Raw genomic sequence first — 14,630 nt, forward strand, 5'->3', positions numbered from 1 at the left:
GAACGCCATGGAATAAAAATGGGGTTTTAGACGAGTTTTAAAAGTCGACAGTGAGGGGGCTTGTCTGATGTGCAGTGGTAGATTGCTCCACAACTTAGGAGCAGCAACAGAAAATGCTTTGTCCCCTCCGAGCTTCCGCTTGGACCTCCAGGAACAACTGATCAGCTGACCTGAGATACCGAGCAGAAGTGTAGGGATGAAGAAGCTCAGAGAGGTAAGGCGTAGTGAGACCATTCACAGATTTAAAAGCAAATAAAGAATCTTAAAATGGACCCTCAAGTGCACAGGCAGCCAGTGAAGCGAGGCCAGAATGGGGGTTATGTGCTCTCTCTTACGTGTTCCAGTTAAGAGACGAGATGCCGCATTCTGGACTAACTGGAGGTGTGCAAGGGAGGACTGGCTGACCCCAAAATAAAGTGCGTAACAGTAATCCAGCTGAGATGTAATGAAGGCATGGATTACTGGCTCAAGGTAAGGAGTGCAAGTGCAAGGAAATACGTCACCTTTACTAGCTGCCTTAGGTGAAAACTGCTGGACTTAACTACGGTACCAATTTGATGATCCAAATCACTGTCCATCTTGAAACGTTAAAATCACATAAAATGCGAAGGGGCCCAAGTCAGTAGTAGGGGTTCACACGAGTTACTGGGACCAAACACCATCACCTCAGTTTTCATCTGGCCAAGTACAATCCAAATATTTGGATGTGTTCTTGGTTAAAGGTTAAAAAGTGTTGCTTGTCATGTGTTTTTAAAATGAAGACACTGACCTTTGAATTTCTCAGTCACTTTAATGACCACCTAAGAATTTTAGACAGGAGATTATTGAAAAGTAGAATTGGCATGGAAGGAATAAATCTACCAAGAATAGTCACCAAGACACCTATGATTAACCTGAAAGAGCTGCATTGGTTCTTCACCAGTTAAAGAGAGTGGCAAAGCTCATATTTAATCTTTTGGTGCTGGGACTAGAATCTTTATTTGGTAGAAATCAAACACTGTTCATGGCTAGAAATGCAACACTGGGAAGCATGGTGGTGGCAGTATCCTGCTGTGGGGTTGTTCTACAACAATGATGATGAACACATGTCTTTCTGTGTTTTTTTGTTTTTGAACAAATACATTACACATAAATATTCCATCATCATTTTGCAACAATATTTAATCCATAGTGTCACTCTCCAAAGGGTAGAAATATGCAAAAAGATCCCTTCAGTTTTTGTTATCTGTGTCATCTGTTGAAGATAATTTTGATGTGTTACTTTTTTTTGAGTTTTTAAATACAGGGAATGGCACACAGTTTATGAGATGAAGGGCCAAGAGTGAAGCCGACACGTGGAGTCAGATCCAGGTCGTCCTCAGAAACTCCAGGTGGAGGAGTAAAACGGAAGCGCTGCAGGAGGGTGGTGAAGAAAAGGAAGAGCTCCATCTTGGCCAGACTCTCTCCGAGACAAATTCGGCGACCTGTGAGAGACGACAAGGTAAATACTAACCGAGGGTTGGCCGACCCTTGACAGCAAGTGATACTGAGGCTCACAAACCTGCAGAAAATGGCATGAAGGCGTCTCGCTTGACAAACTTTCCGTCTTTGTCCAGGAAGTGGGCGGGATGGAAGGCGCGTGGCTTCTCCCACTGACTCTCATCGTACAGGACTGACGTCAGAAGAGGGAACACTGTGGTGCCCTGATGACGACATCAAAACTGAAAAGCTTGACCTGTAGGTTTGTATCTATATGTTGTTTCACATTTTAAGGAATTAAAATTAATGATTACATCATGATCAGATTCTTTCATGTTCCTGTTGCCATTAGCTCATAGATCTTAGTTATTTTATTCTCTCAGACCTTCTTAATGAAGTAACCCTGGAAGGTAACGTCCTTGCTGGTTCTGTGGGGCAGTGACGCGGGGACGATGTTGCCAAATCTTTGTGTCTCATGGATGACGGCGTCAGTGAAGGGCAGGTTCTTTCTGTCCTCAACCCGTGCCTGACGATCTCCTATAACCCTGCTCAGTTCTTCGTGGACCTTTTCTGGAGAAGAGCAAAAACAAATACTCTTAGGAATATATTTTTTTTATATGTCTATGCATTTAAACAATGCATATTTATGTCTCTTTACCTTGTATTTTTGGATATTTTGCCATAAGTAAGAGTGCCCATCTGAGCGTGGTTGCAGTTGTTTCGGTGCCAGCATTGAACAAATTGAAAACAGTCATCATAAGGTTTCTTTCGTTGAAAATACTGTCGGTGCCTTGAGATTCCTGCACAAAAAAGAGTAACAAGCTGTAATAATTTGTAATTTGAAGAACTGTTGCTTTTGGTGGGCTGTGTCTATCTTCATTTAATTTTTCAGCCTTGGGTTTTGCCTCAAGCCCTTGACATATAAATAGAACTTTTAGCTCTGACAATTACCTCTGTTAATCATCAATTGTGCTGCAGTAAGATAAGATTTCTGCAAGTGTAGATGTCAGTCAAACATAGGTATAAAAATAGGCTGCAATATTTAACCTGAATATAATTTAATAGTAAGCTGTTTCTATATGTTTATATATCATAGAGTTTTCCAACCTCCAGATGTTGTTTGCGGACCAGGAAGGCATCCACGAAGCCTCTGCACATCTGTGGGTTGAGGGTTTCTTTCAAACGACTGAACAATTGTAAGTTCTGTGTCTTATTGGCAAGAAACAACTGCTCCTGTTCCTTCTTGTTAGCAATCAGTTTGCCAAGCCATGGGAACAGGTTGTACAACTACAAATAAAAAATGACAAGATTAGTTTGTGAATTGATATCTTCATTTAATACAATATACATGGACTCATGGACTCAGTTATACCTGCATTGAGGGAGAGCCTGCAAGTTGAATGCTTTTGTTTGCTCTGTCTACCATAGATGTGAACTCAGGATCATTATACTCAAATCTGCTTCCATAAACCATGGAGGAGATAATATTAGAGACAGCATAGTTCACTGGTTGGGTTGTATCAAAAGGTTCTCCTGTGGTCAGAAAAAAACAAAAAGAAACATCAGATGGTTAAAATGTTGCCCATGTTTTTTTTTTTTATATTTGTTTTTTTTTTTTTTTGTTTTGTTTTTTGTTTTTTTTTGAATGAAGACACTCACCTTTGAATTTCTCTATCACTTTCATGAGCTGGTGACATTCCTCAGTGATTTTGTCCTCACACGTCTTCTTGCCCATTCCATAGTCTCTTAGGTTAGTCAATGTGAAGCGTCTCAGTTCTTTCCATGTGTTTCCATTGGACCATAAAACCCCTGACGAGAAGAACCATCATATTACATACCTAACCAATCAAAATTGAATCAACATTTGCTAAAAAGTCAAAAAGTAACAGAGAAGCTTCTTGATTCCAGCTCCATACCATGTCCCTGAGTTAATTCATCCAGAATCCGCAGTGGGGATCTTTCCCCAAACTCTTCATCATAGTTGACAAGTGCCTCCTTCACCGTCTTGTATCCGGCCAGCACCACCACTTTTTGGGTTCCCATGTAGACAGTAAAGACTGATCCATATTTCTTGGAAAGCTGAAAACAACGACAACAAAAAAGTGATTGATCTGGTATATGATGGCGTCTACGTACAGAAGCTAATTCTTGACTCTGCCTTTACCTCCAGGAAGGTTTGGTAGGGTCTCTTGATGTCCAGCTGCAGCAGGTTACCAAGAATGGGAAGTGGTGTCGGTCCTGGAGGTTCCTTCCTGTGCTCCTGGGTGTTGAAGAAGATAAGATAGGTGAGAAGAAGAACCACCAGAGCTCCCAATATGGAGACAGTAGTGGAGGACTGGAGGAAAATATCAAACAACGCCATGACTTGAAAATGAGCGGCGCTCAATGTGTCCTGTGTGCCAAGTGTGATCTTTCTGCTGCTTGGCAGTGCATATGACGGTACCAAGGGGTGGAGGTTATATATTTACTTACTGAGGCCGGCTAATCAGAAAGTGTAACAATGTGAAGCAACATATTTAAAGAAAAAAAAAAGATGATTAAGTGATTAAGAGAGGGCATTATACAACATCATCAGCGTGGCTGATTGTGTGCCACGCCTGCTCCCGTGGGATAAACCGATCTCACTGGGGCAAAGCACATCGAATCTTAACCAGTTACACACAAGAAAAACATGTATCTTTTATTCACTGTACATATGTTGAATCAGTAATAGTTTCTCATCATGGTGCTTTAAGCCATTTCCTGACAGCTCAGATATGAATGAACAATCTCTGTGTATTCATAAATTATGTGTGTTTACTATTTACAATAAATGAAGTTTTAAGCTAAGTCCCAGTGTTGGTGTAAAAGTACTCACGTTACTATGGAATAGTATGAGACACAAATGTAAACACAATGTTTCAGTGTCTGGGTTCAATGGTTGGGTTCTATCAAAAGGTTCACCTATGGCCAGAGAAAGAAACAAGGTCAGACTGAACGGCCCACGTGGGTTCAGTATGTGCAAAGTTGAAGGAGGAGGAGTGGTGTGATATTATGCTCTAAAACCCACAAAGTTAACAGTCTTTTTTTTTTTTTTTTTTTTTTTTTTAATATTTCAAATGGAGACCACACACCTCCAATTTGTGTATGTATATATCTATATCAGGCTTTGGCTTTGTCTGCTTTGTCTGATTGTTTGAACTTGGACTCAAATCATGGAGGAGATAATATTAGAGAAGAAAGAAAGCCAGATTGAAGGGCCCATGTGAGTTCAGTATGTGCAAAGTTGAAGGTGAAAGAGGAGGAGGAGGAGTGATGTGATATTATACACTAAAACCACAAAATGATCATTCGACTGAACATTACACAATTATTTTATATTATTTGGAGACCACACAACTCACAGTAATACACATGCACCATCTGAGCTCTATTATTTCCACCTTTCCACCAGAATAATGTCCTCCACGAAAAAAGTTCAACGTTGTCCTAACTTTTAAAACTATTAAATGAATTTAAATAACAACACAAAGTTAGTGTCTGCAGTTTACATGTTGGGACAAGACTTCAGTTGTTATAGTACTTGCAGATGATACAAAGCTTTCCATTTCATCATTCCAACAGAGTGCTGGGATTGTCTCAGAAAGAGAAAACCAAGTCAGGGGTCAAACTCATTCTGTGTCTTATTGGCAAGAAACAACTGCTCCTGTTCCTACTTTTTAACAATGGGTTTGCCAATCCATGGGAACAGGTTGCACAACTGCAAATAAACAATACGTATTTACTCACGTGAGTGAGTTCAGTGTGTGCAAAGTTAAAGGTGAAGGAGGAGGAGGAGTGATATTATACACTAAAGCCACAAAGTTATTGTTCGACTACACATTACACAATTATTTTATATCATATGTAGGCCACACACCTCACATGCACCACCTGAGCTCTATTATTTCCGCCTTTCCACCAGAATAATCTCACCTACCTAAAAACATTGCGTAACACCATAAAGGAAGTGTCAGCAGTGTATGTGTTGGGACAAGACTTCAGTTTTTATAGTGCTTGCAGATAACACAAAGCTTTCCATTTCATCATTCCAACAGACTGCTGGGATTGTCTCAGAAAGAGAAAACCAAGGCAGGGGTCAAACTTATTCTGTGTCTTATTGGCAAGAAACAACTACTCCTGTTCCTTCTTTTTAACAATGGGTTTGCCAATCCATGGGAACAAGTTGTATAGCTGATAAAAAGTATTGATATTTATGGTTTCAACGTGTGTATGTGACCATCACCGATCCTCCCTGGGAGCTAGTTTGTTGGTCTTTATTGAGTGGAGTGACCTCGTGTATCAGGGAGGGCAGTGTTACACCTCAGTGAATATTGGGGGGAATAAACAACAGAGAAGATGTGGAAGGATGGAAAGATGAAGGGATGCTTGTGGTGCTGGTAGGAACTAGTGGAGTGAAAGATCCTGTTCTTTCCAAGCCATCTCACTCAGGATTGAGGGGGCCCAGGGGGTTTCTGTGTAGATCTGGATTTCTGCCTACCTCATTAGTCCTGCATCTGGGTCCTCACCTCAACACCCTTCCCACTTGATAGAACGACGTGACCAAGCAGACTTTTTTTTCTTTTTTTCGATGAGGCAGAGCATATGAGGCGAGTACTTGCATATTACAAAGAACGTATGCATGGGAGCAAGTCCTGGCTCATGCCTGAGTTCCAGCACCTGTCTGAGGAGACTCGCCTGGCCAGGAGCACCCCGACTGGGAGGCATGGCCCTCGTGGTCACCACGAAAGCAGACCCGGCCCCCCGCAGCGCCCCTAGTTCCCGATCCTTCCACGTTCCTGATCCTGAGGAGCCATTTGTTCCGGCAGTCCACGTTCCCGATCATGATCTCTTAACAAGACCCTTTTGTGATGATATGTAAACGTGCCTTGGTGATTCATTAGTGGGGAGTTTTATGGATTCTACAGTGTGTACAATTGTAATATTTGATTGAATGGACATTGCAGACTGTAGTGGAGGAATCAGCAGTATTTTGTTATCACATCACCGTTTAAAAGGTAAATTTGGTTATCTAAATGTCCATATGGCACAGAAAGAAACATCATCATCAGCATGCTTTCTTGTCTGCACTTGCGTTCTTGTGGCCTTATAAAACATCCTCAGCCATTGATTGAGTTCGGATTCAAAGTACACATCTCTCAATTCAACTCAACTCAACTTTATTTATATAGCACTTTAAACAACAGCTACAGCCAAGACAAAGTGCTTTACATGGATAAAATTAGAGCATAAAACATAACACAATTAAAAGCAATAAAACAATAGAAAATAACAATAATAGAAAGCACTAAAAGCAGCAAGCAAGGGCAGACTCAAGTGCACAGGCAGCCAGTGAAGCGAGGCCAGAATGGGGTTTATGTGCTCTCTCTTACGTGTTCCAGTTAAGAGACGAGATGCCGCATTCTGGACTAACTGGAGGTGTGCAAGGGAGGACTGGCTGACCCCAAAATAAAGTGCGTAACAGTAATCCAGCCGAGATGTAATGAAGGCATGGATTACTGGCTCAAGGTAAGGAGTGCAAGTGCAAGGAAATACGTCACCTTACTAGCTGCTTAGGTGAAAACTGCTGGACTTAACTACGGTACCAATTTGATGATCCAAATCACTGTCCATCTTGAAACGTTAAAATCACATAAAATGCGAAGGGGCCCAAGTCAGTTGTAGGGGTTCACACGAGTTACTCGGACCAAACACCATCACCAATGTTTTCATCTGACCAAGTACAATCCAAATATTTGGATGTGTTCTTGGTTAAAGGTTAAAAAGTGTTGCTTGTCATGTGTTTTTATAATAAAGACACTGACCTTTGAATTTCTCAGTCACTTTAATGACCACCTAAGAATTTTAGACAGGAGATTATTGAAAAGTAGAATTGGAAGGAATAAATCTACCAAGAATAGTCACCAAGACACCCATGATTAACCTGAAAGAGCTGCATTGGTTCTTCACCAGTTAAAGAGAGTGGCAAAGCTCATATTAAATCTTTTTGTGCTGGGACTAGAATCTTTATTTGGTAGAAATCAAACACTGCCCATGACTAGAAATGCAACACTGGGAAGCATGGTGGTGGCAGTATCCTGCTGTGGGGTTGTTCTACAACAATGATGATGAACACATGTCTTTCTGTGTTTTTTTGGTTTTGAACAAATACATTACACATAAATATTCCATCATCATTTTGCAACAATATTTAATCCATAGTGTCACTCTCCAAAGGGTAGAAATATGCAAAAAGATCCCTTCAGTTTTTGTTATCTGTGTCATCTGTCGAAGATAATTTTGATGTGTTACTTTTTTTTTTGAGTTTTTAAATACGGAGAATGGCACACAGTTTATGAGATGAAGGGGCGACAGTTAAGCCGACACGTGGAGTCAGATCCAGGTCGTCCTCAGAAACTCCAGGTGGAGGAGTAAAACGGAAGCGCTGCAGGAGGGTGGTGAAGAAAAGGAAGAGCTCCATCTTGGCCAGACTCTCTCCGAGACAAATTCGGCGACCTGTGAGAGACGACAACGTAAATACTAACTGAGGGTTGGCCGACGCTTGACAGCAAGTGATACTGAGGCTCACAAACCTGCAGAAAATGGCATGAAGGCGTCTCGCTTTATAAACTTTCCGTCTTTGTCCAGGAAGTGGGCGGGATGGAAGGTCCCTGGCTTCTCCCACTGACTCTCATCGTACAGGACTGACATCAGAAGAGGGAACACTGTGGTGCCCTGTTGACAACATCAAAACTGACAAAACTGACAAGCTTGCCCTGTAGGTTTGTATATATATATATATATATATTGTTTCACATTTTAAGGAACAGTACAGGACTGACATCAGAAGAGGGAACACTGTGGTGCCCTGTTGACAACATCAAAACTGACAAAACTGACAAGCTTGCCCTGTAGGTTTGTATATATATATATATATTGTTTCACATTTTAAGGAATTAAGCTCATAGGTCTTAGTTATTTCATTCTCTCAGACCTTCTTGATGAAGTAACCCTGGAAGGTAACGTCCTTGCTGGTTCTGTGGGGCAGTGACATGGCGGCGATGCTACAAAATCTTTGTGTCTCATGGATGACGGCGTCAGTGAAGGGCAGGTTCTTTCTGTCCTCAACCCGTGCCTGACGATCTCCTATAACCCTGCTCAGTTCTTCGTGGACCTTTTCTGGAAAAGAGCAAAAACAAATACTCTTAAAAATATATTTTGTATATGATTATTTATATGTATATGTGCATTTAAACAATGCATATTTATGTCTCTTTACCTTGTATTTTTGGATATTTTGCCATAAGTAAGAGTGCCCATCTGAGCGTGGTTGCAGTTGTTTCGGTGCCAGCATTGAACAAATTGAAAACAGTCATCATAAGGTTTCTTTCGTTGAAAATACTGTCGGTGCCTTGAGATTCCTGCACAAAAAAGAGTGACAAGCTGTAATAATTTGTAATTTGAAGAACTGCTGCTTTTGGTGGGCTGTGTCTGTCTTCATTTAATTTTTCAGCCTTGGGTTTTGCCTCAAGCCCTTGACATATAAATAGAACTTTTAGCTCTGACAATTACCTCTGTTAATCATCAATTGTGCTGCAGTAAGATAAGATTTCTTCAAGTGTAGATGTCAGTCAAACATAGGTATAAAAATAGGCTGCAATATTTAACCTGAATATAATTTAATAGTAAGCTGTTTCTATATGTTTATATATCATAGAATTTTCTAACCTCCAGATGTTGTTTGCGGACCAAGAAGGCATCCACGAAGCCTCTGCACATCTGTGGGTTGAGGGTTTCTTTCAAACGACTGAACAATTGTAAGTTCTGTGTCTTATTGGCAAGAAACAACTGCTCCTGTTCCTTCTTGTTAGCAATCAGTTTGCCAAGCCATGGGAACAGGCTGTACAACTGCAAATAAATAAATAATGACAAGATTAGTTTGTGAATTGATATCTTCATGTAATACAATATACATGGACTCATGGACTCAGTTATACCCGCATTGAGGGAGAGCCTGCAAGTTGAATGCCTTTGTTTACTCTGTCTACCATAGATGTGAACTCAGGATCATTATACTCAAATCTGCTTCCATAAACCATGGAGGAGATAATATTAGAGACAGCATAGTTCACTGGTTGGGTTGTATCAAAAGGTTTGCCTGTGGTCAGAAAAAACAAAAAGAAACATCAGATGGTTAAAATGTTGCCCATGTTTTATTTATTTTTGAATGAAGACACTCACCTTTGAATTTCTCTATCACTTTCATGAGCTGGTGACATTCCTCAGTGATTTTGTCCTCACACGCCTTCTTGCCCATTCCATAGTCTCTTAGGTTAGTCAATGTGAAGCGTCTCAGTTCTTTCCATGTGTTTCCATTGGACCATAAAACCCCTGACGAGAAGAACCATCGTGTTACATACCTAACCAATCAAAATTGAATCAACATTTGCTAAAAGGTCAAAAAGTAACAGAGAAGCTTCTTGTTTCCAGCTCCATACCATGTCCCTGAGTTAATCTATCCAAATTCAGCAGTGGGGATCTTTCCCCAAACTCTTCATCATGGTTGACAAGTGCCTCCTTCACCGTGTTGTATCCGGCCAACACCACCACTTTTTGGGTTCCCATGTAGATAGTAAAGACTGATCCATATTTCTTGGAAAGCTGAAAACAACGACAACAAAAAAGTTATTGATCTGGTATATGATGGCGTCTACGTACAGAAGCTAATTCTTGACTCTGCGTTTACCTCCAGGAAGGTTTGGTAGGGTCTCTTGAGGTCCAGCTGCAGCAGGTTACCAAGAATGGGAAGTGGTGTCGGTCCTGGAGGTTCCTTCCTGTGCTCCTGGGTGTTGAAGAAGATAAGATAGGTGAGAAGAAGAACCACCAGAGCTCCCAATATGGAGACAGTAGTGGAGGACTGGAGGAAAATATCAAACACCGCCATGACTTGAAAATGAGCGGCGCTCAATGTGTCCTGTGTGTCAAGTGTGATCTTTCTGCTGCTTGGCAGTGCATATGACGGTCCAAGGGGTGGAGGTTATATATTTACTTACTGAGACCGGCTAATCATTTATAGAAAGTGTAACAATTTGAAGCAACATATTTAAAGAAAAAAAAGATGATTAAGACAGGGCATTATACAACATCGTCAGTGTGGCTGATTGTGTGCCACACCTGCTCCCGTGGGATAAACCGATCTCACTGGGGCAAAGTACATCGAATCTTAACCAGTTACACACAACTAAAACATGTATCTTTTATTCACTGTACATATGTTGAACCAGTAATAGTTTGCCATCATGGTGCTTTAAGACATTTTTTGACAGCTCTGATATGACTGACATAGACCTCTGGCGATTTTGTCACTATGAACAATCTTTGTGTATTCATAAATTATGTGTGTTTACTATTTACAACAAATAAAGTTTTAAGCTAAGTCCCAGTGTTGGTGTAAAACTACTCACGTTACTATGGAATAGTATGAGACACAAATGTAAACACAATGTTTCAGTGTCTGGGTTCAATGGTTGGGTTCTATCAAAAGGTTCACCTATGGCCAGAGAAAGAAACAAGGTCAGACTGAACGGCCCACGTGGGTTCAGTATGTGCAAAGTTGAAGGTGAAAGAGGAGGAGGAGTGGTGTGATATTATGCTCTAAAACCCACAAAGTTAACAGTCTTTTTTTTAAATATATCAAATGGAGATCACACACCTCACGAAATAAACATGCACCATCTGAGCTATATTATTTACCTACAGTAGATACAATATATACAATGGGTTCTATCAAAACGTTCACCTGTGGCCAGAGAAAGAAACACGGTCAGATTGAAGTGCCCACATGAGTTCAATACGTGCAAAGTTAGGGGTCAGGGGTCAAACTCATTAAATGACTGAACAGTTGTAAGTTCTGTGTCTTATTGGCAAGAAACAACTGCTCCTGTTCCTTCCTGTATCATTCAGTTTTCCAATCCATGGGAACAGGTTGCACAACTGCAAAAAAACAATACGCTTTTACCAGAAGTGCCCACGTGACTTTAGTATGTGCAAAGTTAAAGGTGAAGGAGGAGGAGGAGTGGTGTGATATTATACACCAAAACCACAAAATTAACAGAGACTACACACCTCACACCTCACAGAAATAAACATGCACCATCTGAGCTATATTATTTACCTACAGTAGATACAATATATACAATGGGTTCTATCAAAACGTTCACCTGTGGCCAGAGAAAGAAACACGGTCAGATTGAAGTGCCCACATGAGTTCAATACGTGCAAAGTTAGGGGTCAGGGGTCAAACTCATTAAATGACTGAACAGTTGTAAGTCCTGTGTCTTATTGGCAAGAAACAACTGCTCCTGTTCTTTCCTGTATCATTCAGTTTGCCAATCCAGGGGAACAGGTTGCGCAACTGCAAAAAAACAATACGCTTTTACCAGAAGTGCCCACGTGACTTTAGTATGTGCAAAGTTAAAGGTGAAGGAGGAGGAGGAGTGGTGTGATATTATACACCAAAACCACAAAATTAACAGAGACTACACACCTCACACCTCACAGAAATAAACATGCACTATCTGAGCTCTGTTATTTACCTACAGTAGATAAAGTGACTATACTGAACAGATTCTATCCACCTAATTAGCCTTTTAAAGCTACTAAATGGATTTATATGACACCATAAAGTTACTGTCTGCAGTGTATGTGTTGGGACATGACATCACTCACAGACAATATAAAGCTTTCCATTTTATTATTACAAAAGAGTGCTGGGATTGTCTCAGAAAGAGAAAACCAAGGCAAGGGTCAAGCTCATCAAATCCTGTCAGATCCCATTATCAGTAATGTAGGGGCACAACAGGGGGCCATCTTATCTCCTTACCTGTTCAACCTTTACATCTCTGATTTCCGTTACAGCTCTGGGTCCTGCTCCCTGCAGAAGTTCTCTGATGACTCTGCAGTGGTAGGGTGTATCAGAAATGGACAGTATAGTATAGGACACTGATCAAGACACTGATTTTGTTGAGTGGTCCCGGGCAAACAACGTACTCCTGAACGTGGACAAGACCAAGGAGCTGGTCACTGACTTCAGGAGGAAGAGGACACCAGTGGACCCCATCATCACCACCATCAAGGGCCTGAAGATGGAAGTAGTGGACCACTACAAATACCTGGGAGTCCACATGAACAACAGATTGGACTGGAGGGACAACCGTAATGCTGTGTACAGGAAGGGCCTGAGCAGTAGAGTTTCTCAGGACGCTCAGGTCTTTCAATTTGCGCAGTGAGTTACTAGAGCCTTTCCAACAGTCTGTTGTTGTGAGTGCCCTGTTCCTTGCTGTGGTTTGTTGGGGAAGTAGTACCAGCAAAAAAGACATCAGTAGGAATGACAAATTGATCCGAAAGGCTGGACATGTGATCATTAGGGAGTTGGAGTCATTTATCTCAGTGAGGGACAGAAGGATATTTGGTGTTGTCCATAATGGAGAGCAGTTTATCAAACACTAGAGGGTCAGGAAACTCATTCTCCAGCAGAACGATTCAGCCCCACTGCCATAGTGAATGCTACAGAACTTCCTTTATGCATTATTCAAGCCAGCTGTATAACAGCTTATCTTTTTTGTGTCAATTAAGCTACTATGATCAATATATTTCCCTTGTGGATCATTAAAGTCTGTCTAAGTCTATCTGTACTCTATTATTTACCTACAGTAAATGAAGGACTATACTGAACAGATTTTATCTGACCAATTAACCTCTAAAGCTATTCAATGGATTGATATAACACCATAAAGTTAGTGTCTGTTTATCGGTTTGGACGTCATGTCCCAACAAGTCAGCTAAACATTATACAGTGTAGGCCACACACCTCACAGTAATAAACATGCACCAACTGAGCTTTATTATTTCCACCTTTCCACCAGAATAATCTCGTCTACTATTATGTAACAACATAAGGGTAGTGTCTGCAGTTTATGTGGTTGTGTAGTTGTGTGTGTAAGACCTCAGTTTTATAGTGTTTGCACACAATAAAATACAGAAAGAAAAAACCAAGGCAGGGGTCAAACTCATTGTCTAATAAACCACCCTGAAGCTTTTACTTAACACAAAGAAATGAGAAAAAAATACAGAAATAAAAAGAAAACAAAAATACACGTTAGGTGCAGCCAAGACTAAAGCAATAACCTATGAACCAAATGACTATATTGAGCCAGACTCTGGATAAATATTCAGTGAATACTGGGCCAAATCAAAGATACCGCACTCTGCAGACAATGCTTTTGTGGATTTTTGTGTGACTACTGGTTTCAAACTTAATTTCATTATCCCACCACTGCCATTATGAGACCCTTGTGACTCATGATGGCATGCCCATGCCCATGGTACTGATCAGAGAAGCCATAAACAAGCACCTAACCCCCAAATTACTCTCTAGGTGTGGGCCTCCTTGAGGCAGCAGGCCAATGCGCTGATTGTACACACTAGTCAACAAATGTTTGAACAAGTGGATGGGTCAAATCATTACAGTATTATTAATTATTAAGGGTTTCAAGAGACTTCTTGTCCAGTTATTGTTAGTTTGAGAGTTAAGTTAGCAGATATGAACAATAGATCACACACAGTAGCGTCTTTGGATTAGAGGCTAGAGGGGAGGATTATCAGCTTTAATAAGTTTCCCTGTGTCAAAAATGTTGTGTGCATAAGTTAATATGTAATAAACTTTGTCCCCAATGAAATGTCCGCAATTTCCTCTAGACACTTCTAGTGGTGTAGTTGTGGGTGAATAACTCATGCCTGATGCTGCGTCTCTGTTTCCACTCAGTGGGGCCCAGCTGACATGGCCCTGGCCTGCAGTGTTGTGGACTAGTGAACTACTGCTCGTGAATGCTCGTGTACAGCGCACACTTTAGTTTGGTAGTGGGGGCTGAAGTTCAGGGCCCTAGAGCTCTATTCATTGGCTGATTTCATGAAAGTGGCGGGGACTGCACAGGCCGCGCAGGGCAACCTCACAGAGCTGTGTATCTGTCTGTGCTATATTTTGTATATTGATTGCTGTGTATTGGATGTGCACCATTCACGGCATGCTCCATATTGTATTTTTATTGTTGTCACACTATGGTTCGATCACACACACTGCGTGGCACCATTGATAT

General features: G+C 41.1%; 2 protein-coding genes across 2 annotated transcripts; both read right to left on the reverse strand.

Moving 5' to 3' along the window:
• Positions 1-770: 770 nt before the first annotated feature.
• On the reverse strand, positions 771-10,490 carry LOC124999522 (cytochrome P450 2K1-like). The gene is made up of 14 exons (XM_047574457.1): positions 10,223-10,490; positions 9,975-10,137; positions 9,718-9,867; positions 9,474-9,634; positions 9,205-9,384; positions 3,623-3,793; positions 3,375-3,537; positions 3,118-3,267; positions 2,831-2,991; positions 2,566-2,745; positions 2,117-2,258; positions 1,844-2,028; positions 1,541-1,682; positions 771-1,463 (listed from the first exon to the last, which is right to left on the reverse strand). The coding sequence occupies exons 1-14, from the start codon at positions 10,418-10,420 to the stop codon at positions 1,276-1,278; spliced, it is 2,334 nt and encodes a 777-aa protein (XP_047430413.1). The 5' UTR covers positions 10,421-10,490; the 3' UTR covers positions 771-1,275.
• On the reverse strand, positions 7,303-8,235 carry LOC124999520 (cytochrome P450 2K4-like). Its single transcript, XM_047574455.1, has 2 exons — positions 8,070-8,235; positions 7,303-7,992 (listed from the first exon to the last, which is right to left on the reverse strand). The coding sequence occupies exons 1-2, from the start codon at positions 8,185-8,187 to the stop codon at positions 7,805-7,807; spliced, it is 306 nt and encodes a 101-aa protein (XP_047430411.1). The 5' UTR covers positions 8,188-8,235; the 3' UTR covers positions 7,303-7,804.
• Positions 10,491-14,630: the final 4,140 nt, after the last annotated feature.

Source organism: Mugil cephalus, chromosome 21, assembly GCF_022458985.1.
Source record: "Mugil cephalus isolate CIBA_MC_2020 chromosome 21, CIBA_Mcephalus_1.1, whole genome shotgun sequence".
Taxonomy (NCBI): domain Eukaryota; kingdom Metazoa; phylum Chordata; class Actinopteri; order Mugiliformes; family Mugilidae; genus Mugil; species Mugil cephalus.

Excerpts from the sequence above, each read along its gene's own strand:
- LOC124999520 (XM_047574455.1), bottom strand. The coding sequence starts at position 8,187 with ATGTCAGTCCTGTACGATGAGAGTCAGTGGGAGAAGCCAGGGACCTTC. Across the intron at positions 7,993-8,069 it reads CTTCATGCCATTTTCTGCAG|GTCGCCGAATTTGTCTCGGA; the intron begins GTTTGTGAGCCT and ends CGTCTCTCACAG.
- LOC124999522 (XM_047574457.1), bottom strand. The coding sequence starts at position 10,420 with ATGGCGGTGTTTGATATTTTCCTCCAGTCCTCCACTACTGTCTCCATA. Across the intron at positions 10,138-10,222 it reads CCTACCAAACCTTCCTGGAG|CTTTCCAAGAAATATGGATC; the intron begins GTAAACGCAGAG and ends CGTTGTTTTCAG. Across the intron at positions 9,385-9,473 it reads CAGGCTCTCCCTCAATGCGG|TTGTACAGCCTGTTCCCATG; the intron begins GTATAACTGAGT and ends ATTTATTTGCAG.